General features: G+C 37.9%; 1 protein-coding gene across 1 annotated transcript; it reads left to right on the top strand.

Annotated features, from left to right (window-relative positions):
- Positions 1-203: 203 nt before the first annotated feature.
- On the top strand, positions 204-27,599 carry NBN (nibrin). Its single transcript, XM_051610820.1, has 16 exons — positions 204-408; positions 2,617-2,750; positions 3,855-4,000; positions 5,387-5,546; positions 6,465-6,568; positions 10,592-10,709; positions 10,973-11,163; positions 12,213-12,313; positions 13,990-14,128; positions 14,566-14,829; positions 15,113-15,587; positions 17,724-17,795; positions 19,884-20,039; positions 21,548-21,661; positions 22,678-22,727; positions 27,400-27,599. Exons 1-16 carry the CDS (start codon positions 378-380, stop codon positions 27,428-27,430), a joined length of 2,286 nt encoding a protein of 761 aa, XP_051466780.1. The 5' UTR covers positions 204-377; the 3' UTR covers positions 27,431-27,599.

The following is a 27,599-nucleotide window of genomic DNA, read 5'->3' as shown; positions in this document are numbered from 1 at the left end:
CCCCGGGCTCCAGGAGCCCCCGCCTCAGTCCAGCCCGGGGTTGTCAGTCCCGGCCTCAGCTGTCACGGAGCAGGGGGATCGGCAGCCTCCGCGGGGCTGGTCAGACCAGCGGCCGCCCCCAGGCTGGGCAGGCGCAGGAGCTCCCGCCGCGCCTGCGCGCCAGGCCTGGCTGCACGGGCTTCCCGTGCCCGGCAGGCGGCGCTCGCCGCCCTTTCCCTTCCCCGCGCGTCCCAGGGCTCGGCTCGCGTCGCGAGCAGGGACGCTCGGTCCCGGCGGCAGCTGCGAGCGACCGGTTTTCTCTTCCCTTCCCCGCCTTGCCCCGGCCTGTGGGGGCGCTGGGTGGAGTCCCGCTGAGGTACCCCTCGCTGCCCTCCAGGATGTGGAAGCTGGTGCCCGCTACAGGAAAAGGTGAGGGAGCACCGCGCACGGCGGCCCGCCGGCCCTTCCTCGCCTCAGCCTGCGCTTGCGCACAGCCCCGGGCGGGGGCGGGCGCCTGGCCTCGGGGCTGCGTCTGGCCGGGACCTGCCGGCCGGGGTGGGGCGGGTCGTGCCGTGTCCTGAGCGGGGCCGGCTGCAGGAGCCACCGTTTCGGCTTCCGCTGGGCCCTCCTGGCGGGGTGCCCCGGGCGTGCTCCCCGGGCAAAGCTGCCTTGGGCCGCTGTGGACGAGGTGACAAGTTCTCTTCGCTCTGGGCGCTCGTCCATGGCTGAGCCTCGGTTTTTCGCTTGACCACTGCAGAGCACAGCTTCTCTTAATGGGACATGGTGGGATGTCTTGAGGTGGCGACTGCGGCCGGTGAAGCAAGTCACAGAGTCCTGCTTTCATGTACCCGGAGAGCTGAGCTCTGAGGCAGAAGTCAACCTCAGGAGTCTCTCCCTCCTTTCAGAAAAGATACCGAGTTTATGTTTCAAGGACCGAGTGTTGAACTCGACATCATGTTGTTTCTTAGATGCAGTGTTTTGAAACTGAATTGTCGCTATACTTTTCTTAATAAGTTTCCTTATGCATTGGAGCTTTGATACGTTGATAGCTTTGATAATAGATATCATCTACACATTTCCTGTTGGTTTAAATGTTTTCTGTATTACAAGCAGTCCTATCACAACTGTGTCCTAATTCCTAATTCATTCAAAGTGAATTTTGGGTGTTTGATTTCTTTCCTAGTGGCAGCAGTACCTAATCCTGTTGAAATTGACTGAGTAATAAGTATTTTGGAGTTTTTTATAAATTTATATGTTTCTGTCTCCTGTTTTGATATTTTTTCAGGAGGGCCATATCAGCTTTTAAATAGTACAGAATAGGTTGTTGGTCGCAAAAACTATGCGATTTTGATTCAGGATGATCAGCAGGTCGAGGGAGGTTCTCTTTCTCTTCTACTCCGCCCTAGTGAGACCACATCTGAAATACTATGTCCGGTTCTGGGCTCCCCGGGTCAGGAGGGACAGGGATATACTAGGAGTCCAACGGAGGCTACAAGGATGATTAAGCAACTGGAACATGTGTCTTACTAGGAAAGGCTGAGAGGCCTGGGGCTGATTAGTCAAGAAGACTGGGAGGGAACCTTATTAGTGTTTACAAATACCTGATGGGTGGGTGTCAAGAAGAGTGGGCTAGTCCCTTTTTAGTGGTGCTCTGTGACAGGACAAGGGGCAGATAAAAACTGGAACAGAGGAAGTTCCACCTCAGCATGAGGAAAAGCTGCTTTACTGTAAGGGTAACAGAGCACTGGAACAGGCTGCCCAGAGAGGTTGTGGAATCTTCTTCTCTGGAAACTTTGAAAACCCTCCTGGATGCGTTTCTGTGTGACCTGCTCTAGGTGGTCCTGCTCTTGCAGGGGGGTTGGACTCTTATGATCTTCAGAGGTCCCTTCAAAACCCTACCATGTGGTGATTCTATGACTCTCTTGCTGCCTGGAAAACTCTTGAGCAAGAGCCAAAACACTGGTATTGTGGAAAGTTTTTTTGCCCTGTGTTGATAATGATAATTTAATCTGCATTGATTTCCATTAAGAAACATTTCTGGTTCTCTTGACCAGTGGGTAGCACACACCTTTTTGATGCAGTCAAGCCATTCACTGAAAAGACACCACGTTACCTAAATGACACATACTGAGACTGAGCTAAAGCATAGGTCAGAGACTAACCTTACCAAGTATCGGTTTGATTTACATTGTGGATCTTTCCATATTCATTAAGAGGATGTTTTCCTCTGGACCTGTTAATAAGTGATATGAATATAATGTGTACCCTCAAAACATTATGTACCCTTAAAACCTGTGTTTTGGAAAAGCTGTCTTTGTGTTGTAATTGTTTTTCTTTATGTAATGATTTTCAAAAAGTAATAAAAGAGAAAATAAGGAAAGCATTAGTAGAAATATTTTGTCCTTGGAAAAAGTGTGCCATCATTATTGTAACGGCTTTGTTTATCATAAAAAGTGTCCTTATTATCATGTACAAAGCAAGGGAGAGGGGAAGAAAGGTATTTTCTCCATAAACTAAATGCATAATTCTAGTCAGCCTAATAAATGATGCATGGCAAAGTTGAGTTTCAGATACACTGCAGACTTCTGAATGTTTCCTAAGTGCTTTGATATTTTTCTGTCTCTTTGTTTTTTTAAGGTGAGCCATACCGGCTTTTAAATGGTACGGAATATGTTGTTGGTCGCAAAAACTGTGCAATTTTGATTCAGGATGATCAGTCCATTAGTCGAAGTCATGCAGTTCTGACAGTAAGTCGTCCTGAACCAAGCCCTGTAAGTAGCTGATTGCATTTTACTGCATTATCAATACGCTGTGTGGGTAATTCAGTCTGCCATGACCATGTGTACTCTCATTTTGCTCTCTTTTATGCTTGGAGTAGAACCATTGCTCACCTGGCTTTTCTTAATCTTGGTTACATTTTCTTTCCCCCTTCAGGATTTCTTGCCTTTGTTGCAGAATTTAGTGGCATAATTTTATTGGTCCAAGCTTCCTTTTATCTCAAAGTGAAGATTCGCTAGAAACTTGTCTTAAAATAATAATAACAGGAAAATTATGCAATTAAATTTGATTATATGGACAAGTTTTAGGTCTCAGTTATGGTAAATGCTTCAATTGCAGCAGGTTTAGTTTGTGTTTCATTCCACATTGTTAATTCTGTATTTGCTTAGAGGACTGAAAATGTCCCAAGGAGAATTAGCAAGCAGCAGTGTACTGTCACTTATGCATTGCAGTGTTTATGGATGTTTTGAAGCCAGTCAGCAGAATTTTCATTTATGTAACCGTAGAGTTTGAAATTAAATACATAAAATATATTCGTCCATTTAATACTGCAAATAGTGTATTACTATGTGGCAGAATGTGATTAAAAACAGACTGACAGTGTTCTCCTTGACTTGTAAACAATTTGGCAAATTTGACAGCGTCTAACCTCTTCTCAAGGTGCATTGGTGCTACCATGTTCTGCAGTTTGTAGAAGACTAGGGGTGCTTGTAGAAGAAAGTGCAGGAAGGTGACTTGGGCATCTGTGCCAGGGCTGATGGTAGGTGAAAACACCCATAGTAAATCTCAGAGCCTTGCTAAATTGCACTAGCACAGGCTTTGGGCCAGCGAACAATTGCCTTGCACAGCTTCCAAAAAGACTGAGTGTAAGAAGTACAAAAGTTTTGAAGCTAAAAATTTGTATGTTTTCTTTAATTCCTTCACAGTGAAAACCAGAAGATGAATAATTACAGCCTCATTGGCCAAAGTCTTTATTTAGGATAGTATTTGGTGGGCTTTTTCTTATTTATCTCCTTCTTTGATCCATAATGGTAGTAACTAATGGTAGTAATCTCACATTCTGATAAACTATAATGGCTCATTTATGTTTGTTTCAGAGCCAGTCTCTCTCAGTCCCTATATTAACAGTAAGAGATACATCTAAGTACGGGACCTTTGTTAATGGATCAAAACTTTGTGGCTCTTCAGTGTCTTTGAAGTCTGGTGACAGAATCAACTTTGGAGTCTTTGAGAGCAAGTTTAGGTAAGTGCTTTTATTATAAAAATATCAAGTAGAAAATTGCAATTTTTGAAAAGAGTATGTTAGAAAATTGTACAGCTCGGCAAGCCATACAGTGATTGTGAGTTTTTAGAAAGCAAAGGAGAGAAGTACTATTTTGCCTGTGTTCCACATCTGCTTCTGCAGTAGTTTTCCATTACATATTTTTATAATATCATTTATTTTGACACTAAGAGATTAAAGTTCTTAATAGTGAAGCACTGGCATTTTAGAAGATGTTTTATAATTTATATTGAGTATTATCAGGCTATCTTAGGTGAAGAACAGAATCCTAAACCATAAATTGTTCTAAAGATGGGAGGAAAGTTTAGGGTAGGGACAACTTGTCTGAGCCCTTGTTAGCTGTTACTAATGGAATGAGAAAAAAACTGAGATAGTTGGAAGATGCTTTATGCGGCACTAGCCACTGAATGCTTGTTGCTGTGAGGTATGTCTGTATTCTCTTTAGGGAACCCAACCTGCTAATATTTCAAATTTGACATGGTAGCTAGTGCTATTTGTTTGAATACATGAAGCACTCCTTGACTTTAAAGTGGCAGGTAAATAGAATGGATGGTAGTGACCATTAAAATGAACATGAAGGCAATGAAAACTTAGCTTTGTCCCTTAAAATTTGACTCAGTTTTGTCACTGTTATTGGTGTGATTTGACAAAAAAAGGCCATCTCTTCCAGTTACTACAATAAATGGTTTTTGATATCTTAGATAAGCATACCTGAAATGTGGTACAGGAGTAACGTCACAGAGCAGATCCATCTTTCCTCTTGTACCAGAAAGATTATCTAATTTTTTTTTTGCTTAGTAGACTAAATCAAGTCAAATAATGGGATTCTATATGCTGTAATTCCATATGGACAATCTACAAATATAAATAGGCCTATGGTCAAGGGTTTCAGCAGTGTTAGGAAAACCTTACTTGAACTTGCATTTTATGACACTTATGTTTTTTTAAAATACTGATCTGTTTGTGGACTGTTCTGTTGAGCATACTTTTGCTTTTGGAAGCACACACTCAATTTCTTCAGATATTCCCTGACCTTGCAGTATTCTTGGAGCACTAATTCTGTGTGATGCCTGTGAAAGACCCAAAAGTCCTTAGAAATATTTCAGACATCAAGTCAAAATGTTGTTTATTTTTCTTAATAAAAATCAGTATTTACTTTCCTCAGGAAATTTTAAAGCACAGCCTTTGATCTAGGTAAGAGTGTTGGGGTTTTTTTTTATTTTTTTCCCCTTCAGATTTCTTTGAGACACAAATGTGATAGTTAAGTCAGCTCTGTTCATCATAATAACTGAAGAAGCTATCTGGCTGAAATAACTAAAGAAATTATCTTTTACTTGTGCTTTGCAGAGTAGAGTATGAACCTTTGGTTGTCTGCTCCTCATGTTTAGATGTAGCTCAGAAAACAGCTTTAAATCAAGCCATCCAGCAGCTTGGAGGCCTTGTAGTGAATGAATGGACAGAAGAGTGTACTCACCTTGTAATGGTATCAGTGAAAGTTACCGTTAAGGTACGTTGAGCTTTTGCATGTTGATGGCATTGCTAGGAAGTCTCTCCTTTTCCAAGTGTAGAAAGAGGTGTATGTTGATGGGAAGCTGGGGGAAAGGAAAATTAAAGGAGCCAATTTTGAATACTCATTTTCATGAGTTGCCTTGTACATTTTTTTAACTTTGGTCAAGACACCAGTTGAAGGCTAGGTTGTTGGAAATAAAACTTTCCTGTTTTTCAGTAGCAAAATTTGGTATTGTTCTTTTTGTTTGTGTGACGTTTTCCAAATCTAAAATCTTAAAAAACTAACTCTAGTTAAATTATATTCCATCCTGTCCTGGTTTTGGCTGGGAAAGAGCTTATTTTTTTCTTAGCAACTAGAATGGCACCATGTTTTGTATTTAGGATGGGATTTGGTATGAAAATAATACACTGATGTTTTAAGTTGGACTGAAATTGAGGACTTATCAACTTCCCATGTTTTGCTAGGTTTTGGGTGCACAAGAAGCTCGGAGGGAACACAGCCAGAGCAATGGGTTCACATTGGCCAATGGAGTATTCCATGTCATGCAACATCATACTCAGTGTATAGATGAGAGTTGGCCAGGAAGTCTTTCTTCCTAGATTGCAGTTTTTCTCTCCTCTGGGGTCATTAGCAAGGGATGGGATGGGCGCTGGTCAGTGTGTGATGTACAGTTGATTGTGCGTAATTTGTTTGTATGATCTATTATTTTTACTACTACTATTTTTCCCCCAATCATAAATTTTTTTTTTTTTTTACATCAACTCACAAGTGTCTTTACGTTTCTGATTCTCTTCTCCATTCCCCATGGCAAGACTGAGTGAGCGTCTCTGTGGTATTTAGTGGCCTGTCAGATTAAAACTATGACATGGCTAAACTTTTGCCATCCATTAAATACGTATTTTTTTCTCTTTTCAGACTATAAGTGCTTTGATTTGTGGTCGACCAATTATAAAACCAGAGTTTTTTGTTGAATTAATCAAAGCTATTCAGTCCAGGCAACAGCTGCCAAATCACGAAAGGTAAATGTCATGTTTTCAATATCATAGATTTAGATTTATGGAAGTTAGATTATCAAATGGCTTCAAATTTATCTGATCATATTTGGCAGAATATGTGTTATATAGCAACTTTATATAGGGAAGAATGTTTAATATGATGTGCATTTTAATATTCATACAATTTTCTTGCTCTCATCTTTAGATTTACAAAATGAGCTCTTGGAATTGACTATACAGAGATGTTCCTGGCTCTAAATAGGAACTGGTTTTGTTAATACATTTGAAGCAATATTTAAACTCTTCTAGGAGCTGATACTTTAAAATAAAGAAAATTGTATTTCTTTAAAATAAATTATATCAAGCTTATTTCAATGTGTAGACATATTTTCCCAGTATGCAGTTAGTTACTGAGTTTACTGTAAACTTTGGTCAGAAGGAGTTAGCTTGACAGGTGAATTCTCTGAAATGTTGTCTGTAATGTTTTCTGGCAGATTTTTATGTAATTTTATTTTTTTTTTAGTACTAGAAGCACAAGCCTCCAAAAGCTAGCAATTGGTTGTACAATCTGAAATTTGCTTGGCCTGATGTTGCCTAGCTGTGAGGCTGCTGTTACTGGCTGTTGCAGTAACAAGCAAACAGTGGTTTGTCCTTTTGAAACCAGGTGCATGTTGTCCATTTCTTTAATACAAAAGTGTCAATGTAATTGAGCTGTTAAGTGCTCCATAAAATAGTACCAGGTGGATATGTTTCCCTTTCTTAAACATTTTTGCTAAGTATTTAGACCCTCAGAGGAGCTGAGCTGACTAAATGTTAGTGACACAGTACGTCCATTATGTAGCTTTCAAAGACAGAGTTCAGCATCGAGCTAAGTAAGACAGCTGTTGTAATACGCACATCTATATTTAAAATAGTTACAGTATTTTAAATAGGCGATATTGTTAAGATGTAGCTTTTGGGAAGATAATAACAATTTATTTAGCAGCTGTTTATATTTAGTTTCCAAAAAGACTTAGTTTTCACTGGGAATCTGTACATTCTGCATTGTGGCTAGAGCTCACCTGAGCTGGTACATCTGCAAGACACTAAATAACTCGGGGTAATACTAGCTGGGATATGAAATAAGAAAGGTATATTGATGTGGTAATACAGGCTGACACTGTTAATTAAATCTTGATTACTAGTGTCAATCTGATCCCCCAAAAAATTTAGGGAAATGTAATCTTTAAAGTTCAAAAAAATTAAATCTTATTTTTGTTTGTACTAAGACTTGACAGAATTGCAAACCTGCAGTTCCCGTATGAATCTGGAGCTTCTTACCTGAGGCTTTTCGTGGTGAAGTGCATTACCCCAGTCCTCTGGTACTCTCTTGATAACCTATGCAAGGAAGAACAAGAACCAAAGAATTTACTAATGGCTGCATATGGGCAGCCCAGTATGACATAACATTTTATTACAGCAGTCCGGTGTAAATAGTGCAGGGCTTTAAAAAAGTAGGAAAGTAACTGAGCCTTTAACAGAAAGTCATCAAGAATAAAAATCTATTAATTAAAAGATTCAAGACTGTACAGGGTCTTTTCTGGATAATGGTGTTACTATTCAAAGCTTATGGGGAGAAAGTGACGGAGCAATACAGGATTCTAAGAGAGAAAAAGACTGTGTTGCCTTCTGAGCTTTGATCAGCATTGGATAAGCGTTTCAAAGGAAAATCAAAGGTTTCCTTGAAGAGGAGATGTTCAGTTGAAGTTTTTTGCTGAAATTAAAAAGCAGAGTTTTGAAATGTATTTAGAAACTGTAGTCCTGTTCCAAAGTATGTTTCTGATGTTTCTCCCTTTTTACTCATCCTTTGGTCTTTCAAGATGACTTTGTCCCCTGTATTTATCTTAGGCTAATAACTGCCTCTACAGACATCAGTATCAGAAGTCTTTTGGCCTGTTAACTAAAACCTGAGCCACCTTATTTTTTATAATTAGTAGGCATTGTTTTAATGCAGCAATATTTTGTGACAGACTTGAACAAGGTTGCTGAAACCTATCAAGTACTCATTTTTCAAAATATGATGGTTTCAGGCTGGTCAGTTTTGTACATAAAGCCTCAGGAATGGACTGTGAAGAACACAAAAGAACAAAGATTATTTAAAATTACCTGTCATTATATAGTACATTTTAGCTTATCCTAATTTAATTTTGTATTTAGAAGCAGTAGAAAATGTATGTGCTTATTCTCATATTCAGCTGTAAGTGTGTTAATATTCAGTGTCTGAAGAGTGTTTATGTTTACAGATGGGGCATTTTTTTCAGAAACTTAAATATTTCAGTATTTCATGGATTATGTTTCTTGCCTAGAAAAATTTAAAACCATATCTATGTGTATGTATGCACTCATGGTATATATGTAACTTATTCTGCTGTGAAACCAGACTTCAGGAGTGTGTTTCAGCATCTTTCTTTTTCCTGCACAAGAGTATGAGAAGGATGTATAAGTAGCAGTCAGAATAAAGATGAGTAGTTCTCTGATCAGCCAGAGTACATACCTAAACCGCTGTCTTGTCTGTACTCGTCTGTACTGCTGTAGTAATGAGTAAGTGGCTCAAAGATCCTGTAAATACTATCATCAAATTATAGGTTAAATGTTTGTCTTAAATCTAGAGGCTTTTTATTATGTGGGCATGCCATTGTACACTGGAGCAGAGACCAGGCTGTAACAAAAAATAAGAGCTATAGGGTAGAATTTCACTTGTGCCTAATCTGTTTCCCAGCTGACCTCCTGGTTTCTTCTCTCATACTGGACAAAACAACTGAGAATCTGCAGGGTGAATCCGTTCTGTTCTCTATCCCACCAGCAAGAAAAGTGTACTTGCACTAATACAGGTTAGGGGTGGACCTGATGGAAAGCAATACTGAGAAGAATCTGGAAGTCCTGGTAGATAGTAAATTATCTATGAGATAGCAATGTGCCTTGTTGCCAAGAAGGCCAGTGGAATCCTGGGTTGCATATGGACGAGTGTGGCCAGTAGTCGAGAGGGGTCATTCTCCCCCTCTCCTCTGCCCTAGTGAGATCACATCTGGAATACTGCATCCAGTTCTGGGCTCCCCAGTTCAAGAGAGACAGGGAACTACTAGAGAGAGAGTCCAGTGGAGGGCAGCAAAGATGATTTGGGCGTTGTAGCATCTCTCATGAGGAAAGGCTGAGAGAGCTGGGACATCTTTAGCCTGGAGAAAGCTGAGAGGAGACCTTATCAGTGGGTATAAGTATCTAAAGGGTGGGTGCAAGGAGGATGGAGCCAGACACTCTTCGGTAGTTCCTGGTGACAGGACAAGGGGCAACGAGCACAAGATGGAACATAGGGAGTTCCATTTAAAGATGAGGAGAAACCTATTTACGGTGAGGGTGACAGAGCCCTGGAACAGGCTGCCCAGGGAGGTTGTGGAGTCTCCTTCTCTGTAGTCTTTCAAAACCTGCCTGGATGCAGTCCTGAGTAATGTGCTCTAGGGGATCCTCCTTTAGCAGGGGAGTTGGGCTAGATGATCTCTAGAGGTCCCTTCCAACTCTCACAATTCTGTGATTCTGTTTTCTGTCATTTTAGTAGGCTGTCACTTAGTTTGTTGGTATACAGTTTCTTGATCCAATAGAAGAGAAGGAGGGGTGGCAGTCCACACCTGAAGGGTAAAGGAAGCAAGATGGCTAATTTTGTGTGGAGTTTCACTATCAGCTAGAGTAAGTCCAGAGTGAGATTGCAGTCCCGTTTGTCAGTACTGTTAGTGAAGAATGTGGATTTGTGTACAGCAGATTCTCCAAGTGGATAGGTTGAATATGTTCCTGAAAGTGTTGTCCTCTTAGTAGAAAGTCTTGATCTGAGCTTAAATGTTGAGAAATAAGAGGTTCTGTTTCATCTAAACAATCTCTTGAAAAAATATTTATATAAATAGTTTTATTAGAGCAATACAGTATTTTAAATTCAGACCTTTACTCTAAACCAGAAAGGACTGTGAGTCAGTACTGATCAGTAAATCTGAATTTTGTAACTTTAATTTTCTTTTCTTGCAGCTTTCATCCGCCAGTTGATGAGCCTTCCATTGGCACTGAAAAACTGGATTTATCTGAGCATCATGAAAGGAAAAAAATATTCAGTGGAAAAACTTTTGTATTTCTTACTGCCAAGCAGGTAATCAGGCTTTACATTTCAAAAATACTGCAAGAGTAGCTGAGCACAGATTCTGTTCTGCGTGAATTCATACTCGTTTTGGATTCATCAGGAAAGCAGGATTTCTGTGTGTTTGTCTTCTTAACAATACAGGGGGTCAAACAGAACACATCACGTCTGTATGTGTATTAGTGATATGCATTATGCTGATAGTTCATTATGCTGTTATTTCTAAGCTGACTGTTTTAAGATTTTTTTTCTTTTATTTTGCATTCTCTTTTTAGCACAAGAAGCTAGGTCCAGCAGTTGTTCTTGGAGGAGGGGAAGCAAAATTGATGACCGAAGGCAGAAAAGAAACTTCTTTATTTGTTTCTCCTGAAGTTTGTGTTGTCGATGTGGGGTTGACCAACTCGCAGATCCCAGGATCTGACTCCATGAGAAACTGGACTGATTCTATTCTGACTGTCTTGCAAAGGTGCAGCATTGTTCTCTTGTAGAGTGGTAGGGTAATTTCAGAATTTCTGCAGAGATTTACTCATGATGTTTACATATGTATTTAATCAGTAGAATGCTTATATAGAGGGCATTTTCTTAATTGCTTTAAGTGTTTAGCATAGTAACTAAAACTTCAAGAGAAAGGGAAGAAAGGACTTGGTAGTTCTGTGAGGATTTGATGGAGTTTTCAATTTCTTTTTGTTTGCTTTTTCTTTTTTTGGAGGATGCAGTTGTACAATAATTCATTGTAATGAAGCTGCTTTGAAATTACAGCAAGTGGTTTTTCTTCTATTCAAAAGAAGTTTAAATTTAATGTATCCTAAGAATGGAAAATATGTCATCTATGGATTTCAACAAATTGATGTATTTAATGGAAAAGAGATGAGATGGCACTTTGAGGTCATATGGTTCATTGTTGTCTAATTATTTGCATACAATTTTTTTGTAGAGCACCTTCTGTTTCATAAAAATCAGTTTTTCTTTTGGTGGTAGGTTTTGTTTGAGAGGGCAAATGTTGTTTTATTAAAACAATGAAAGAAAACAAAATCCCAACTCTCAAACTGAGACCTAAACCTAGTTGCTCTGAATTTTCTGCTGAAGAGAGAAAACCATACTCAAGCTCTTCTCATGGCTGTAGTACATAAGAGGTGTTTGTGTGCCTCACTGACTTGGAAGAATTGCTTGAACCTTTCAAATCACATTTCTATTCACACACATTTTTGAATCAGATATAGAGCACAATTGGTTAAGTGCCCAGAAATAAGGTAGAGAGAGATGCATTGGCCAGATTACTGGGATCAGACAGTGGCAACAGTAGCATGAAATGTGGAAGTTCATACATGTATGACATGGGTATAATAATGTTAATTATGCTGACTTAATGTGTTGTGAAAAATTGTGATGTAGTCTTATGTTTTTTGAAAGGAGGAATGGAACATTTTGTACCCTTCATATCTGGGCCTATTCATCTTTGAATCTGTATTGAAAAGTTTTTTTTTTTTTGTCTTTATTTTATTTGTATATTAATAGCAAGGATCTCAGGTCTATTCCTGAGGCAGAAATTGGATTGGCAGTTCTCTTCATGTCTACGGAAAAATACTGCAACCCTCAAAAGCAGCCTGGTAACAAAGGTAATTGGAAGAAGGGTATTGATAAATTTAAAAACATTAAAGAAGCAACATTTCTTTTTTACAGGGGCATCAATGGCTAATGTTCCTGTGTTTTGTTTTGCAAGACCACTAAAACAGTGTTACGTTGATCTGAAGTTTACGTTTTTAATGGCCACTGAATTAGTATGTATGTGGTTGTTGGAAGTCCACACTATCTTTTATGAAAAGACTGGGGTAATAAGGAGGTAGAAGACAAATGTTAGAAATTGAGAGAATAAGGGTGGAATTAATTTGTAAAGAATTGCTTTTATTGTGCAGAAAAAGCAATTTGCTTTAGGGAAATTCAAATGGTGCCCCCCACCTTGTTCAAAATCAAGCATAATGTTGACAAAGCAAAGTAAAAACAAAGAGACATGATTTCTGCGTTTGCTAAAGTATATAGGTTAGTTGTGGACATTCCAAGTCTCCAATTTTAACTTAGATTTGCTAATACAGTAGTAATAAAAATCTTTGAGTGACAGAGGTTTTGTTCATCTAATTTTCTTTTCATGCTGCTTCCAAAATTGTTAGTCTGTATTTTGTTTCTGTCAGATTGTCAGTGTTAGGCATATAATTCTAGGTTCTATACTGTTCTACAAATTCTTGTATTTGTTAAAATTTAAAAAAAATAATAAAAACCCCCATAAATTAGTCTTTGCATACTAATGACTCTTTTGTCTCTACTTACTCAAAATGTATTCTGAAGAGAGAAAGCTATATATATGTACTGGCAGAGCTCTCAAAAATATTCTGGTTGAATAGTATTCTTGTATGAATAACTTATACGATCAGTTGTCTGTCCTGTTAGTTTAAAAAACTATACAAAACAAATGGGTTTTCAGATGAAATTTAAAGATATTGACCCTGCAGACATCTGAATAAATCAGAAATGCTGATTCTTGTTTCCAATCTGAATGATTCAATTGGATAAAAATTATTTTTTAAAAATAAATTGCATAAAAGGATTGTGTATCAGGCTTTTAAAGGTAGCTATGTTTACAGTTTACTTGCAAAGAGGAAACAAATGCTATTGTTTAAGAGTTACAAAAAGCCCTAGTAGATGTTAGTATCCTCTGACTTAAGTGTATGAAGACAAAGACAAGTAGAAGGGCAGACAATATAAAACATGTTGTATATGCTCTTCTTTCTGTTTTGTGGAGAAATAACATGAGTAACTAAATAGAGAGCACAAATTATGTTTTAAGGCAATCCCCTGACTATGTGGATTATGATAAATTTGCTGTAGAATTCTTTTTTTTATAGCAAATACTGGTTCTGTGTTAATAGAAGCAATCCCAAATGTAATCATCCAATGTTAGAGATCATAATAAAGCAGTAAATTTTAGGGTTTGTGTGCTCTGATAGATTTGCGTAAAATATAAATTACGTAATTTATTAATTTCATTATGTCCATATTGATATGATTTCCCATTATGCTTCATTTCAATTTAAGCAAAATATTTAAAGAAAAATTAATCCCAGATTATGATCTTTTAGAACTGTTTCTTTCTAACAAATGTACTTAATTTTTTAATTAAAATTGTTTTAAGACCTTATTACAAAAAGCACACCTGATCAATTCCAATTTTGTGGTAATACATTCAAGGAAACAGATTTTATATTAATGTTTTAATTCTTCTCTTATATTGATCTTGCAGGTGCAACTAAAAGTACTGCACCAGGTGTTTCAGGACGAGCCATTTCTCAGAGTTTGGGTTTGGATGAAACCATAATGCCAACTGCTGCAGATAACAGCACAGCATACATAGCTGACACAGAAATAGAAGAGCAGACGTGGTAAAGTATTCATGAGCATAGTTTCTAAGCTAATACTTGCAAATAAAGTAATCTTGTGGCAGCGGAACAGTATCATTGATGTGGACAAAGATACACAGTGTTTGAGAGGAGTCTCACTAAATTGCTGTCACTTATCTGCAATGAGAGGATTTCTCCTTTAGAGGAGTAGGTAACAGAAAACATTACATAGGATTTAAGACTATGATACAAATGTAGATGCTGGCATATTTGATTGACTGTCTTAACTATTACAAATTTTCAAGCCATTTCACAATTATAAAAATATATTTATTCGATTTTACATTTTGGTTTTTTGCACACTTATGTTGTTTATAAAGTACAGGTGCAGCTTTTTTAAAAAGTGGTATTCTGCAGTGTACCTCTGTGGTAACTTCTTGTGTGTCCATTTAATTTTTTTTTTTTTCTCTCCAATGTAGTATGGAGATAGAGAATACTCCTCAGATGGACAGAAGAGCAATAACGGCTTTCCAGGACATGACTGCTGTAAAGAAAAACCCCAGCACAAGTGGCAGTGCAAACACAGGAACATCAGTATCTAGAGTGAACAAAACATCTGGGTTTAGTCAAAAAAGTTATCCTGTCTCACCATCTAAAATTTCAGAAGCTGGTAAACCTAGTGAGAGTGCTTCACGTCACCAGTCTAACTCAATTACAAATTACTTCCCGGTAGCTAGAAAAAGGTATGTCAAAATATTCTTGATGTTACTTCTCTTTTTGTTGTGATAGTGCTGTTTCTGGAAAATCATTCTAACTGAAGCAGTGTATATTTAATTCAAATCATACTTAAAAAGGTAATTCTTGGATTATATTCCTAGAATGGCAAACTTTTCCTTACGGCTACTTAAGTTCCAATTTCACAATGCAGTCAGTAAATCCCAGGAAGCTGTTACATTGTGGATGCAGTTAGTCCTATTCAAAAATGCTTTTGTAATTTCTTTCTTTTGTAATTACTTTCTGGCTAAGGGAAAGAACTGAAGAAGGGGAAGAAACATCTGTACCAAAACTAGCAAAGGTGGAGGAAAGGTCATTGTCTGTTTCCAAGTGCTCTGAAACCACAGCTTCATCAGTGTGGAACAGTAAAGCAGAACGGCATCAAAAGGAATATAACACTCTGGACCCAAAGCCAAATTTTGCATTAGAAAACACAGGTACAAAGCTTACAAGGGAAAGTGGCAAACTAGCAAGGGGTAGAACAGACACTAAAATTACTTCTAGTGAAAAGCATGCACCAAGGAAGAGAAAGGAGTTTGATGAGTTACCTGAAGATACGGAGGCACTAGAAATTGTGTTTGGAAGCAGAGACCTGGACTGGGAAGATCAAATGACAGACCATGACCAGGAAGCTCAAGGAAGTATACAAAAAAAAAGATGTTTGGAAGCCAAAGGAAGCAGAGTTCAAGAAGTAAATGTAAAGCAGAGAGAGGAGAGTAAAATATTGGTAAGTTATATTCTTCTCCGCTGCCTGATCTTGAAATTTACAATTGTTCTAGAAGGATGCAAATGGCTTAAGGATGAGGCTGCCTGCATACAGAAAGTGACTTTGTAAAGTTTGTTTGCTTAAACCTATCAAATAATTCTGAATTGAAATTTGACATGATGTACCTATTATGTGTGAACATTTAGTGTTACACCTATCTCAAATGTTTTTTTATTCTTCAGGGCATTGTTTCTTTGTGAATTCAAAGCTGCTTGTATTCTAAAAGTTAACCTCTCTTTTTGCTTGAAGTACTGTAGATAGAACAGTGTAGTATATCCCTGGTGCAAGAAAAACTTCTGATATTGTCTGTTGTGGTAATTATCATGTTGATATTTTTACTAAATTAATACTCAATTGTACTATATTTATGTGACAAACTTTCTGAATAAACCTTTAGTTAAACCCTTCTGTTGAATTCCACAGTAGTGTCCAACATCTTTTGAGTCAGAATCTTTGTGTCACATGAAAGATTATTAAAATTCCTGTATGAGGCAATGCAAATCACTAATGTCCTCTTTAAAAAGAACAAAAACATAATGAACAAAATCAAAACATAGCTTGTGATTAGTTTTCTTGATTATTTCTCTGGCTTTGGTTTTGAGAATAAGGCAGTTTTCTAAGGTAAATGAAGAAAACAATGGATTTTGAGTTACTGTTAAGTAGCCAGTTTGGGGAAAAAAAAAAAAGCAGGTAGGTAGATGAAAACAGTGTTGAAAGCTCTGTAAAAATAGACTTAACAATGAAGAGGGGATTAAGAGAGAAGGAATGGGTTTAATTTTCTTCAATTAAAATGATACTAAAGCTTACTGTCTAGTCAATTTTTATACAGTGTAGGCTGTGTATAAATACTGTAACAGTAAAGCTGGAATATATAATTGAGTGACTGGCATTTGCAAGATACCTTTGATCAGATGAGAATTACTAACTGTCTATGCATCCTTTAACACTGTTCTTGTGCTACTTTACTGGAGCTTGTTTCTGGCAAAGTGTGAATTTTGAACTTCGTTATGATGCTATTTCTTTGTTAATAACATGTAAATTTTAAAAGACAAGTAAGTCTTTAATTGTAGAGAATCTTTGTTTATTGCTCTATATAGTATCAGGGAGGAGGTACTTTCTTATCAGGTTTGACAGTACTGAGAGACTAAAGTGGCTGCTTGGAATATTCAAATCTTTTTATGGCCTGGGAAGTTTTTCTAGTCTAACTTCTTGTCTCAATCATGAAGGAAAACAAACCATTATGTATAACAGAAGTGTTATTTTATCAGATGTGCATTTAAAGACTTTTGCTAACAAGAAGTCTTTGAGTGGTTTAATATTTTATTTATGTAAATTACATTTCCAGTGGACCAGGAAGAAAATTGCATTATAAAGCTCCACAGGCATATTTGTTACTTATGTTTTTAAGTATAGATGCATATTGTGTATCTGGCAAGTCAGAGAATGTGAGTAACTGTCTCAAAAATCTATAGGGTGCATAAAGCTCACCTAATTTTTTTAAGCAACTGAAAATAATTTATGAAAGGCAAGTCTGGTTTTAAACTATAGGAGGAAAGCAACCTGCAGAATGCTTTCAAACTCAGAAAGGCTTTCTGCAGCCCTGTCTAGTGTGAGGTGTCCCTGCTCATAGCAGGGAGGTTGGAACCTGATGATCTTTAAGGTCCCTTCCAACCTTAACCATTCTATGATTCTGTTCTGTGATTCTGTGCTTTCCTCTCCTAGTAATGAAATGTCCTTTCTGCACACATGAATGCTTACCATATTAAACTGAAAATGCTACTTTTTATATTCAGAAGTTTTTTCCACAGCCTGGCAGGACTTTGAAGACTGTACACATGGACAAAACTTGCTATTGGTATAAGAAAAAATTTAAAAAGTGATAGAATAATAGCAATTTTCTTAATAGAAAAAATCCCAATTGTTAGATTGTATATAAAGTAATATAAATTTGAAAGTACAGTGCAGTTTCTTTTTTGCCTAAATATTAATATGGATTTGAAAATGCTTGTTCCACTGTAAAAAGCAGAAAACAATTTTCAGTAATTAAATTTGCATTTAATTTCAGTGTTACATTTTAAATAATTTTTAATCGAATAGAAGGAAGAGGAACTTGGATCAATTCTAACTTCAGAAATGGAAAGTGAGATCAAGCAAGAGGCACCTGTCTTGGTAAGAAACCAGTTAATTCTACGTTTGAACACAAAACTTTGAGAAGCATTAAGAAAATTAATAAAAATTTTGCTTTTAAGAATGTAGTATTTGTAGATCCTATTTCAGAGTCAAGGAGGTTCTGAAGATTGTACTTCTTAAAATAGTCACATGTAAATTTGAATAGTGCAATCCAACTAAGTGTCTGTGAACAGACAGAACTGTAGTTCATCTGCAACAAGTGTATAATGGCATTTGGATGGATACTTAAGGTAGCTGAAACGAAACCTAGTGTGACTATTAACTCTTCAAGGTGGTTAATAGTTGTTATGATGGTTTTGTTAGGTTACTGCTTCAAGACCAGACAAGAAGGTAATCTCCTTGTCTGATCTAAGGAGATCACAATAGAAAGGAAGTGAGGGACCATTGAGAAAATAGATGTAATGTACACTGATTGATAGTAGTGTGCAACTGTTGTAGGTGAGGGGAAGGGAGGAAGAATTCCTGAGAATGGAAGTAAGGCAAAGTAAAGGGAAATGAGATTAAACAGAAATGAAATGGGAGGATTCTGAAGAGATAAAGGAGAGTGTAGCCAGCCAACAAGGGATAGAATAAAACCTTTTCACATACATCCAAAAAAATAGTCCAAGAAAAAGGAATGTTGTGCAGGAATACCAAAGTGCAGGGTCAGCTTAGATTAAGGGACATTTATTTTATACTTTTCTATAAAACAGTGATACTGCATCTGGGCTGGAGTTGTCAATTAAGATAGCTTAATGTTGTGAACTTGTCCTGGACCCAGACCTCCTTTTTAGTCCACATAGGTCTAGCCCCAGGCAGCAAAATGTCCTTGCAAACTGGCTGACATATGAACATTCTCATTGTCTGTGTTTAGGCGGTTGTTCTATCACCCTATAATCCCTCCCCACCCAAGAAGGAGAATTCCGGGAAAAAAGGAGATGTGGGTTGACATGAAAACAGATTTAATAAAATAATAATAAGAACTGCTATTAATCCCAATACTAATATGAAATACCAAGTTATACTCAGTCCATATAGTGGCTGTGAGCTGTGCACTCTTAGCAGTGAATGCCAGATACCAAACACTGTGAGCACTGCAGCTTCAGCCAGAGCATGGTGGTCACAGCAAACAGGAGAGAAGGCCCTGGGGGGCAGAAGGATGGCTGAGTTGTTCTAGGAACAGTGAGTGGCAATTGAGGAAGAGCCCTGTCCCCAGCAAACTTACCTATTGATAATGGAAGTGGTTTATGGTATGGAATACTCCTGGTGGCCAGCACGGGTCAGCTGCCCTGCATTTGGCTCCTCCCAGCCCTAGCACCAGGCTAGCTCAAAAGCACTAAAGACCCTGATCCCTGTGGAAACCCACATTCCTTAGCTGGCCACAAACTACAGCAGTGTCTTATTAACTGTGTTCTCACAGAATGGGATCCTGCCGTCTTCTCAAAAGTTGCATCTTCCCTGAAAACAAAATTGATTCTGTAGTTCTATCCTAGCAAAACCAGGATGCTCATGGATAAGAAAAAGTTGTTTCATTGATCATATCCATCTTAACAGTCCTACAGTTGGCCTCAGTGGTAAATCTGTAGGCTAAAGTTGAGCTGAAGATGTTCAACTTTGTCCTCCTTGGAGTTTCTTTTAGACTAAGCATACTTGGCTAAATTAGTTCAGGTAAGAGGCGAGGTGGAAGGGAGAAGTAATTCCTAGATACTAGTTAAATTGAAAAAAAAATGTTATTTTTTTTTTTAACTTGAAGCTTTACCTTAAAGTAAAATGCTGGTGAAAATGAGTTACATTGACATAATTATTACTGCAGTTCTTAATGATGCTGTCTTTTCAGCAGATGTAAATATGAGAGAAATAAATTAACTAAGCTTCCACCTCTATTGGTATCATATAAGAAGGCCAAGGAGTACATCTATCTTCTGGGCTTCTAGCACTGTTACTGTTTCCCCTCACCTTTTTGGAATCCTAACTCTTGCCTCAGCTGTGCTCCATAATTTCTTTCTCTGAAGTTTGTATGGTTAGATATACTGTATATATGTCTCTTTATACATTTGAAGCCTTCCTTCCTTTTTCTTCTTACATCAGAACCACAACAAACTTCATGATGACTCTAGCAGTCTTCCTAGCAGACTTCTGTTGACTGAATTTAGATCACTGGTTGTCAGCCATCCAAGACAGGACAGTCAGCTCTCTGGAAATACCAGCAACGGGGGAAAGAAAAATTTCAAAACGTTCAGAAAGGTTAGTGTGTATTTGAAATGGCCACAAGATGGCGCTGTTTAAAAATACTAAGAAGTACTGGCTTCAGGTTGTAGAAATACGTTATGAAATATTTCTTCTTAAATTGATAGTAGCTACAGAAGGAACAATTTAATTACCATATTATACTGTTAACAAATATGTTGCTAATTGACTGAAGAAGTACCAAGCTGACAAAGGGTTACCTTGTGCAAGAATATTTACATACTTGTGTTCTCTGTTATAAGCTGTTACTTAGAATAAGTTAAGTGATGCCTGCCTGTAACTCCGAAAGCTAGTAATCTGACTTCTCCAAAAACCTATCTATAAAACATCTGCTGATTCAGTGTCTGGTACTTTATCTAATAAATCTTGGATTTCTAAACAGAACTAAATCTGTTATCTTACAAAAGTAAGATAACTGCTTACTTGGGTTCTGATAATAATTTCAAGAAGATCCTTAGAGTTCAATGTAAAACCACCACTTCAGCTTATATTAAAAATGGTTTAAAACATATGTGCTATAAAATTAGTAGAAATTTATTAATGTAGAGAATGAGAGTCATATAATGTGACTTTCATCTTTCTGGGAGTCTGCTCTCATTTTTAGATAACATTTTCAGTTTCTGATAGTATTTTCTTCTCCACTACTTCATAATAGATTCTTATGCATTTGGATGATAAAATAGAATCTATCCGGAAAAATCAGTTTATGTTTTCAAACTTCATTTAATTTACTATCAGATTTATTTAGCATATGTAACTCTTCAGCTCTTTTTTTTGTTTGTTTGTTTCCTTTGGTAAAAGGAGAGAGTAAATAGCTCTCTGGAAATGCTTTTTTCACTTCAATATCTCTTAAGGATGATCTCCAATAATCATAGAATCATTAAGGTTGGAAGGGACCTTAAAGATCATTAAGTTCCAAGCCCCCTGCCATGAGCAGGGAATCCTACCTCTAGATCAGGTTGCACAAAACCTCGTCCAACCTGTCCTTAAAAGCCCTCCAGTGATGGGGCATCAACAACTTCCCTGGGCAACCCATTCCAGTTCCTCACCACCCTTACAGAGAAGAACTTTTTCCTAATATCTAACCTGAATCTCCCCTCTTAGTTTAAAACCATTACCCCTTGTCCTATCATTGTTATCTGATGAAAAGCCCCTCCTCAGCTTTCCTGTAGGCCTCTTCAAGTACTGGAAGGCTTCTATAAGGTCTCCCTAGAGCCTGCTCTTCTCCAGGCTGAACAGCCCCAGCTCTCTCAGCCTGTCTTCATAGCAGAGGTGCTCCAGCCCTTTGATCATCTTGGTGGCCCTTCTCTGGACCCTTTCCAACAGGTCCATATCTTTCTTGTGCTGAGGGCAACAGAACTGTACACAGTATTCCAGGTTATTCAGAGAAGAGACTGATTTTGTTCTGTGATACCTGAGTAGACTTTCTGAATTTGTTGAAACAGACCCTTTACTTGCAATGTACTTGCCTTGTATTGCAATGGTAAGAATTTATTGTCCCACAGGTAACTTATCCAGGAGCTGGACAACTTCCATACATTATTGGAGGATCAGATTTGATTGCTCACCATGCTAAAAAGAATTCGGAGCTAGAAGAATGGTTAAGGCAAGAAATGGAGGTATGGAATTATTTCTAAAAGATGATCAAACAAAATTTGAATGGTGTATGTGGTCATACCAACCAGTGGTCATTACAGAAATGCTTTAGATTTGCTTTGTTTTTAAATAAAACCTCAGCGAGTTACCTGTCCAGACGTAAGAACATGCACATTAGAAGAGTTACTCAAAGTCAGAGGTGAATGGTAAGGTTCATCTTTTTGCTGGTTATTTGAATTAATTCTGTATGCAGCATTCATACAATCAGAAATATGAATTTAAAGCAAAATCAAGAACCTAAAAGAGAATGATCTTTTTATTAATAAGCAAAATAAGCATTATGGAAACACATTACTTCTAAAAATGTGACAGGGAGCTAAGAAAAACTGCTGTATGGTTAGCTAGGTTCAAAGTGCTCTATGGTACAATTGATATATTACACTTAAACAGAACAGAAAATACCTGAGTAAAATTCTGTTTGAAGAGATATAGCAGGAATAAATTTAATTGTTTTTTTCTATTATAAAAATCTTCACCTTCGTATGCAAAAGTTCTAGAAACTACAGTGTTTTATCACATAGTTCTCTAGCACTTTTGTTTCCCAGTATTTTTTTAAAATAGTTGCTGATGAGTCATATATTGTTTCCACAACCTGATCAAGATCCTGTTTTGTTAACACTTTTTTAATATCTCCTATATTTTTAATCCTTGGGCTTACAGAATGCTAATTAAAATTCTATTTACACACTAATATTCAGATAAAAATTTCCCTGTTTCTTTAATGATGCTTGAAAACAAAAAAAATTATTTCTGGCCAAAACTGGTATCTTGGACAAACTAATCCATTCCGTTAGTTGGGAGCAGTAACCAAACTTGAGTAGTGAAATATGTTACCTAATGTGAATATGCACTGAGTTGACTAGTTTGAGAAAAATTATTTCTTCAGGAAAAACTATGTTAGTGCCGGAATATATCATTCCTGTAAATTTTTAATTCGCTTCATCCTAACATAAAATATTGAATAACCTTATTTTCTCAGGAACAGAACCGACATGCAAGAGAAGAATCACTTGCTGATGATCTCTTTAGGTAAGAGCTTTATGTTTGTATTTAGAAAATATGTATTATTTGCATCACATCTTTTTTTGGACAGATTTCAGTTTTGTAAAATACTTCTCTGACTATTCTTTTCAAAATTCCATGTATGGAATATATCAGAATGACTCATCAACTCCTCAATTTTTTTATGCCTTATACTTCAAATTTCATTTAGGCTTTCTTAATTATTTTTAATAAAGACATTCTCAAATGTTGATGTTTCCTGTCTCCTATGCACAAGTTTGATTGTTCACAAAGCCTGGAAGAGATTCAGGTTTCAGGCTTTCCACCATAACCATTTGCTAGAGCTTAATTAAGTTTTTTGATCTTACAATTAAGTCAGTCATCTGAACTCCCAAGAAAAAGTGATGGGGTCTTCCACTTTTTCATTGTGGCTGTGGCACTTGTGTCCCTGTGCTGAATCACTTGAGGGAGCTAAAGCAACATAATCCTAGTTCTGTGAAGAGGTGATTGGCAGGACTGCTTTTTTTAATACATATATTTTTTTTTAATCTTTGAAGTAACAATTCCCAGAAAGTGAAACTAATTTTTTTAAAAAGAACTAAGTATGTCCTTCAGTGTGGCCCTTCTGTGTGCCTAGTTTTTCAGACCTTAAGCTGCTTTCAAACCCAATCATAATGAAAGAGCTGCTGCCTTTTTTAACTTGTTAGAATCTCCCTGTGAATGCCTTACCATCTTTCCAGTTTTCAGACTGAGGAGAGGAGGCCTTTTTACACTGATCACTCTGTGCTGCTGGCATTGTAGTAGAGTCATTAATTCTGTCTTAATCAGTGGTTACATCACAGGAGTTTTTTGAGAGATTTCTTTGGCAGGTCCAAGTTCACCTTGGTTATTTGCAATTGCCTTTTGCCATAAGTCATACGTCCCCTTAAATACAGTCTGTTTCAACAGTTTTCTTTCAATAACACTCACTTCATTTGTCTATTCTTTCCCTAATGTCTCTTCTGAAAGAGAGAATCATCCTGTTCAGCTGATTTCCTGTCCACTTACTTTCACTCTAATTTAATGGTTTATAACCACTTCCTAAGTAAAAACAGAACTAAGCCAAGTTTGGCACTTTATCCAATTTTTACATCTGCAATAGAGCCTTTAAATATATGTCAGTTATGAAGACATTTATAAATGGTACACCTTGATTCCTGTGCTGGAATATTAACTGGTTCAAAATATCTTGATTAATTTTTACCTTTCAAAACACAACAGTGGAAACTTAGATAATAAATGTGTGTTCATGCTTATGAAAGTATTTGCCTCCAATTTATTTAGCACAGTTGTACTTGCAGAAGTTTCCACAGTAAAAAATATTAAACCACATAATTTAATGTTCAGCAGTTTGTAACCTACTTCTAACTTTGTACTTAATCCTGAATAAAACTACTTGGCATAATGTTAACAGCTGCAATTTCCCATGAAAATTGCATTTGAACATGCCATTAGAAAGAGTCGTGCAGTACTCCAAGGTAAAGATAAACTTGACAGAAAAGCTGTGCCCTCAACTGGTGCTGAATACTTACTGAGATAGAGGAGGAAGGGAAGGCATATTACACTGTATGCCAAGACTACAAATAAATGAGTTATGTTTAGTACTGGTCCTTTGTATCCTTGGCTCCCTGTTCCCAGCAAGGTCTTTTGTTTCTTTGTGCATTCACTCACAGTAGTGGAATTTCTGTAGTCTTCTTTCTGTTTCAGGCCACAGGCACTGTACAGTTTCCTTTCTCTGATAATGTTTTTTGATTACTTTCTGTCTGGAACACATCATCCTGGCTTTATTTAACATGGAAAATGGCTGGAAGTGAGGTGGGGGAGATTACATAAAAAAGATGTTCGTGACTGTCAGTCATCTTCATAGACATGGCCATAGACAGTCACAGGCAGGGCTGAAGCTGTTTGGGTGTCCTGATGGCAAGTTTCTGTCATGTATCATCTCTTTCTCCTACCTGCCTATCTTTGTCCCCTATCCTTCCTCTCACCCTTAAAATAGGATTTGGTTTTCAGGACACACTTAGATGTTAGGACTCGTGTTGCAATGCTGTAGCAGTAAATTTGAATAAATGCTTTGACACTTTAAGTAAGGATCTCATTTAGTTTAGCAAATATTTCATTGTTTTCTTAGTTTTGATGTCAAGAAACAAGCAACCACTCTTGGACTTCTCACCTACCACACATTTGGCTAACACTAAAAAAAATGTGCATTTAGGTAGAAAAATGTGTATGGTGAAGAAGGATATTTTTATCCAAACCTATATCAAAGCAACCTGGTACGACACAACATGTGTAAGAGCCATTGAGAAACAGCTTTCACTATTAATCATAGAGCATTTCCTCCAAAGGGTACATGTCTCATTTTTGCCAGAAGTCCAAACTGTGTAGCAGCAGCAGTGACTTCTAATACCTTTCTAGTTATGCAGTGATGTCATCTGGCTCACAAGTTGTCACATTTTCCTGTCTATGCAAAAAAAAAATCTTGATGAATGAGAATAGAATTAGTGGGACTGAAACTGCCTGATCATTCAGTTGTGTCCGTAAGTTATTCATGCATGAATACAAAACACGTCAGAATTTCCAAGAAGTGACACAGGATTATGGGAGATAAAACACAAATTGAGAGAAAGGGAAGGCCAAGGAATGGCAGTGTCAAGCAGTGTCAGTATAGGTGTATTGCAGTAAATAAGTTAACTATTTGCTATATTCAGCAGTCTGGTCAAGTTCCCACTGACTGGAAAAGGGAAACTTAACCCCTATTTTTAAAAAGATAAAAAAGGAAGACCCAGGGAACTGTAGGCCAGTTGGTCTCACTTCTGTGGCCAGCAAGATCATGGAGCAGGTTCTCCTGGAAACTATACTAAGGCATATGAAAATTAAGGAGGACATTGGTGACAGCCAGCATGGCTTCACTAAGGGCAAATCATGCCTGAAAGATTTGGCAGCCTTCTCTGATGGGGTTACAGCATTGGTGGATAATGAAAGAGCAGCTGATGTCATCTCCCTGGACTTACGCAAAGCGTTTGACACTGTCTTGAATGACATCCTCATCTCAAAATTGGAGAGACATGGACTTGACAGGTGGACTACTCAGTGGATAAGGAATTGGCTGGATGGTCACCCTCAAAGAGTTGTGGTCAACAGCTTGAAGTCCAAATGGAGACCAGTGACAAGTGGTGTTCCTCAAGTGTCAGTACTGGGACTGATGCTGTTTAACATCTTTCTTGGTGACATGGACAGTGGAATTGCGTATACACTCAGCAAGCTTGCTGACGACACCGACCTCTGTGGTGTGTTCAACACACTGGAAGGAATGGATGCCATCCAGTGGGACCTTGGCCAGCTTGAGGTGGACCTGTGCAAATCTCATGAAGTTCAACAAGGCCAAGCGCAAGGTTCTGTTCCTCGGTCGGGGCAATTCCAAGCACAAACACAGGCTAGGTGGAGAATGGATTGAGAACAGCCCTGAAGAGAAGGACTTCAGGATGATGGTTGATGAGAAGCTCAACATGAGCCATCAATGTGCACTTGCAGCCCAGAAAGCCAACTGTGTCCTTGGCTGCATCAAAAGAAGAGTGGTCAGCAGGTCAAGGGAGGTGATTCTGCTCCTCCACTCTGCTCTTGTGAGACCCCATCTGGAGTATTGTGTCCAGTTCTGGAGTTTCCAACACAAGAAGGACATGGAGCTCCTAGAGCGAGTCCAGAAGAGAGCCATGAAGATGATCAGAGGACTGGAGCACCTCTCCTATGAAGACAGGCTGGTAGCATTGGGATTGTTCAGCCTAGAGAAGAGAAGGCTCTGGGGAGACCTCATAGTGGCCTTCCAGTACCTGGAAGGGGGCCTACAGGAAAGCTGGGGAGGGACTTTTTGTAAGGACATGTAGTGAGAAGACAAGAGGTAGTGGATTAAAACTGTAAGATGGTAGATTTAGGTTAGACATTAGGAAGAAATTCCTTCAGTGTGAGGGTGGTGAGAGACTGGAACAGGTTGCCCATGGAAGTTGTGGAACCCTCATCCTTGGAAGTGTTCAAGGCCAGTTTGAATGGGGCTCTGAGCAACCTGTGGGAGTGTGTCCCAGTCCATAGCAGGGGCTTGGAACTAGATGATCTCTAAGATCCCTTCCAACTCAAACCATTTATGATTCTATATCCATAAAGTAGATGTAAATTACTGAAAGTCAATCAGAAGCTAATGTAAAGAGGAAGGTAAGCCAAGGACCTGTTTTATGTAGGAGTAGGAAGCAGTGGAAGGATTTTGCCTGAATGAGCTATAGCCAAGTGTTGTACATTGCTGTGAATAATATACAGTACTCCCTTCTCCCTCCTCCCCTTTTTGACTTTTTTAAAAATTTTATTTTAGCGAGGAACTTAGCATTGGTATGTTCAAGGCTTGGAGAAGCTTGTTCAGGATTTGAAGATTTTAAGTAGCTAAGAAGTCAGTGACAGTTTTAGTAAAGGTTAGCTCTAGTTCATGCACAGTTTCTATCTTACGCATCCTTTTGTCAAACTGTAGCTAGCAACTAGTTAATTACAGAACTGCAGTCAGGGAAAGGACTGAACACTGACTAATCCCTTGTTAGGAATATATAATACAGCTATTTACATCACAGTACTAACTTTGAATATCACTGATTGTAGCAAATTTTCTTTTTTGTTGCAGATATGATCCTAATGTGAAAAGGAGAAGATAAATTGTGACCCAAATTTACGGTGATTCTCTAGCAAAATCTGCTTTCTGTTCCTTAGGTTGGCTGATAAAAGTGTGTAATATATACCTACATGTGACCATTTGAACAATTCTTATTGTAAGACTTGTTTTTAAGTCTTGCTTTTATTAAAGAAAAAGAAGTGTTTCTTTCA

This window comes from Apus apus, chromosome 2 (assembly GCF_020740795.1).
Source record: "Apus apus isolate bApuApu2 chromosome 2, bApuApu2.pri.cur, whole genome shotgun sequence".
NCBI classification, from domain to species: Eukaryota; Metazoa; Chordata; class Aves; order Apodiformes; family Apodidae; genus Apus; species Apus apus.
Note: the sequence above shows the minus strand (reverse complement) of the source record. Positions and strands in the feature narration are given on the sequence as shown.

Bases quoted from the DNA above. Each gene is read 5' to 3' on its own strand.
- NBN (XM_051610820.1), top strand. From the start codon at position 378: ATGTGGAAGCTGGTGCCCGCTACAGGAAAAG. The intron at 2,751-3,854 runs GTAAGTAGCTGA...TGTTTGTTTCAG, and splicing joins GTCGTCCTGAACCAAGCCCT to AGCCAGTCTCTCTCAGTCCC. The intron at 14,129-14,565 runs GTAAAGTATTCA...TCTCCAATGTAG, and splicing joins GAAATAGAAGAGCAGACGTG to TATGGAGATAGAGAATACTC.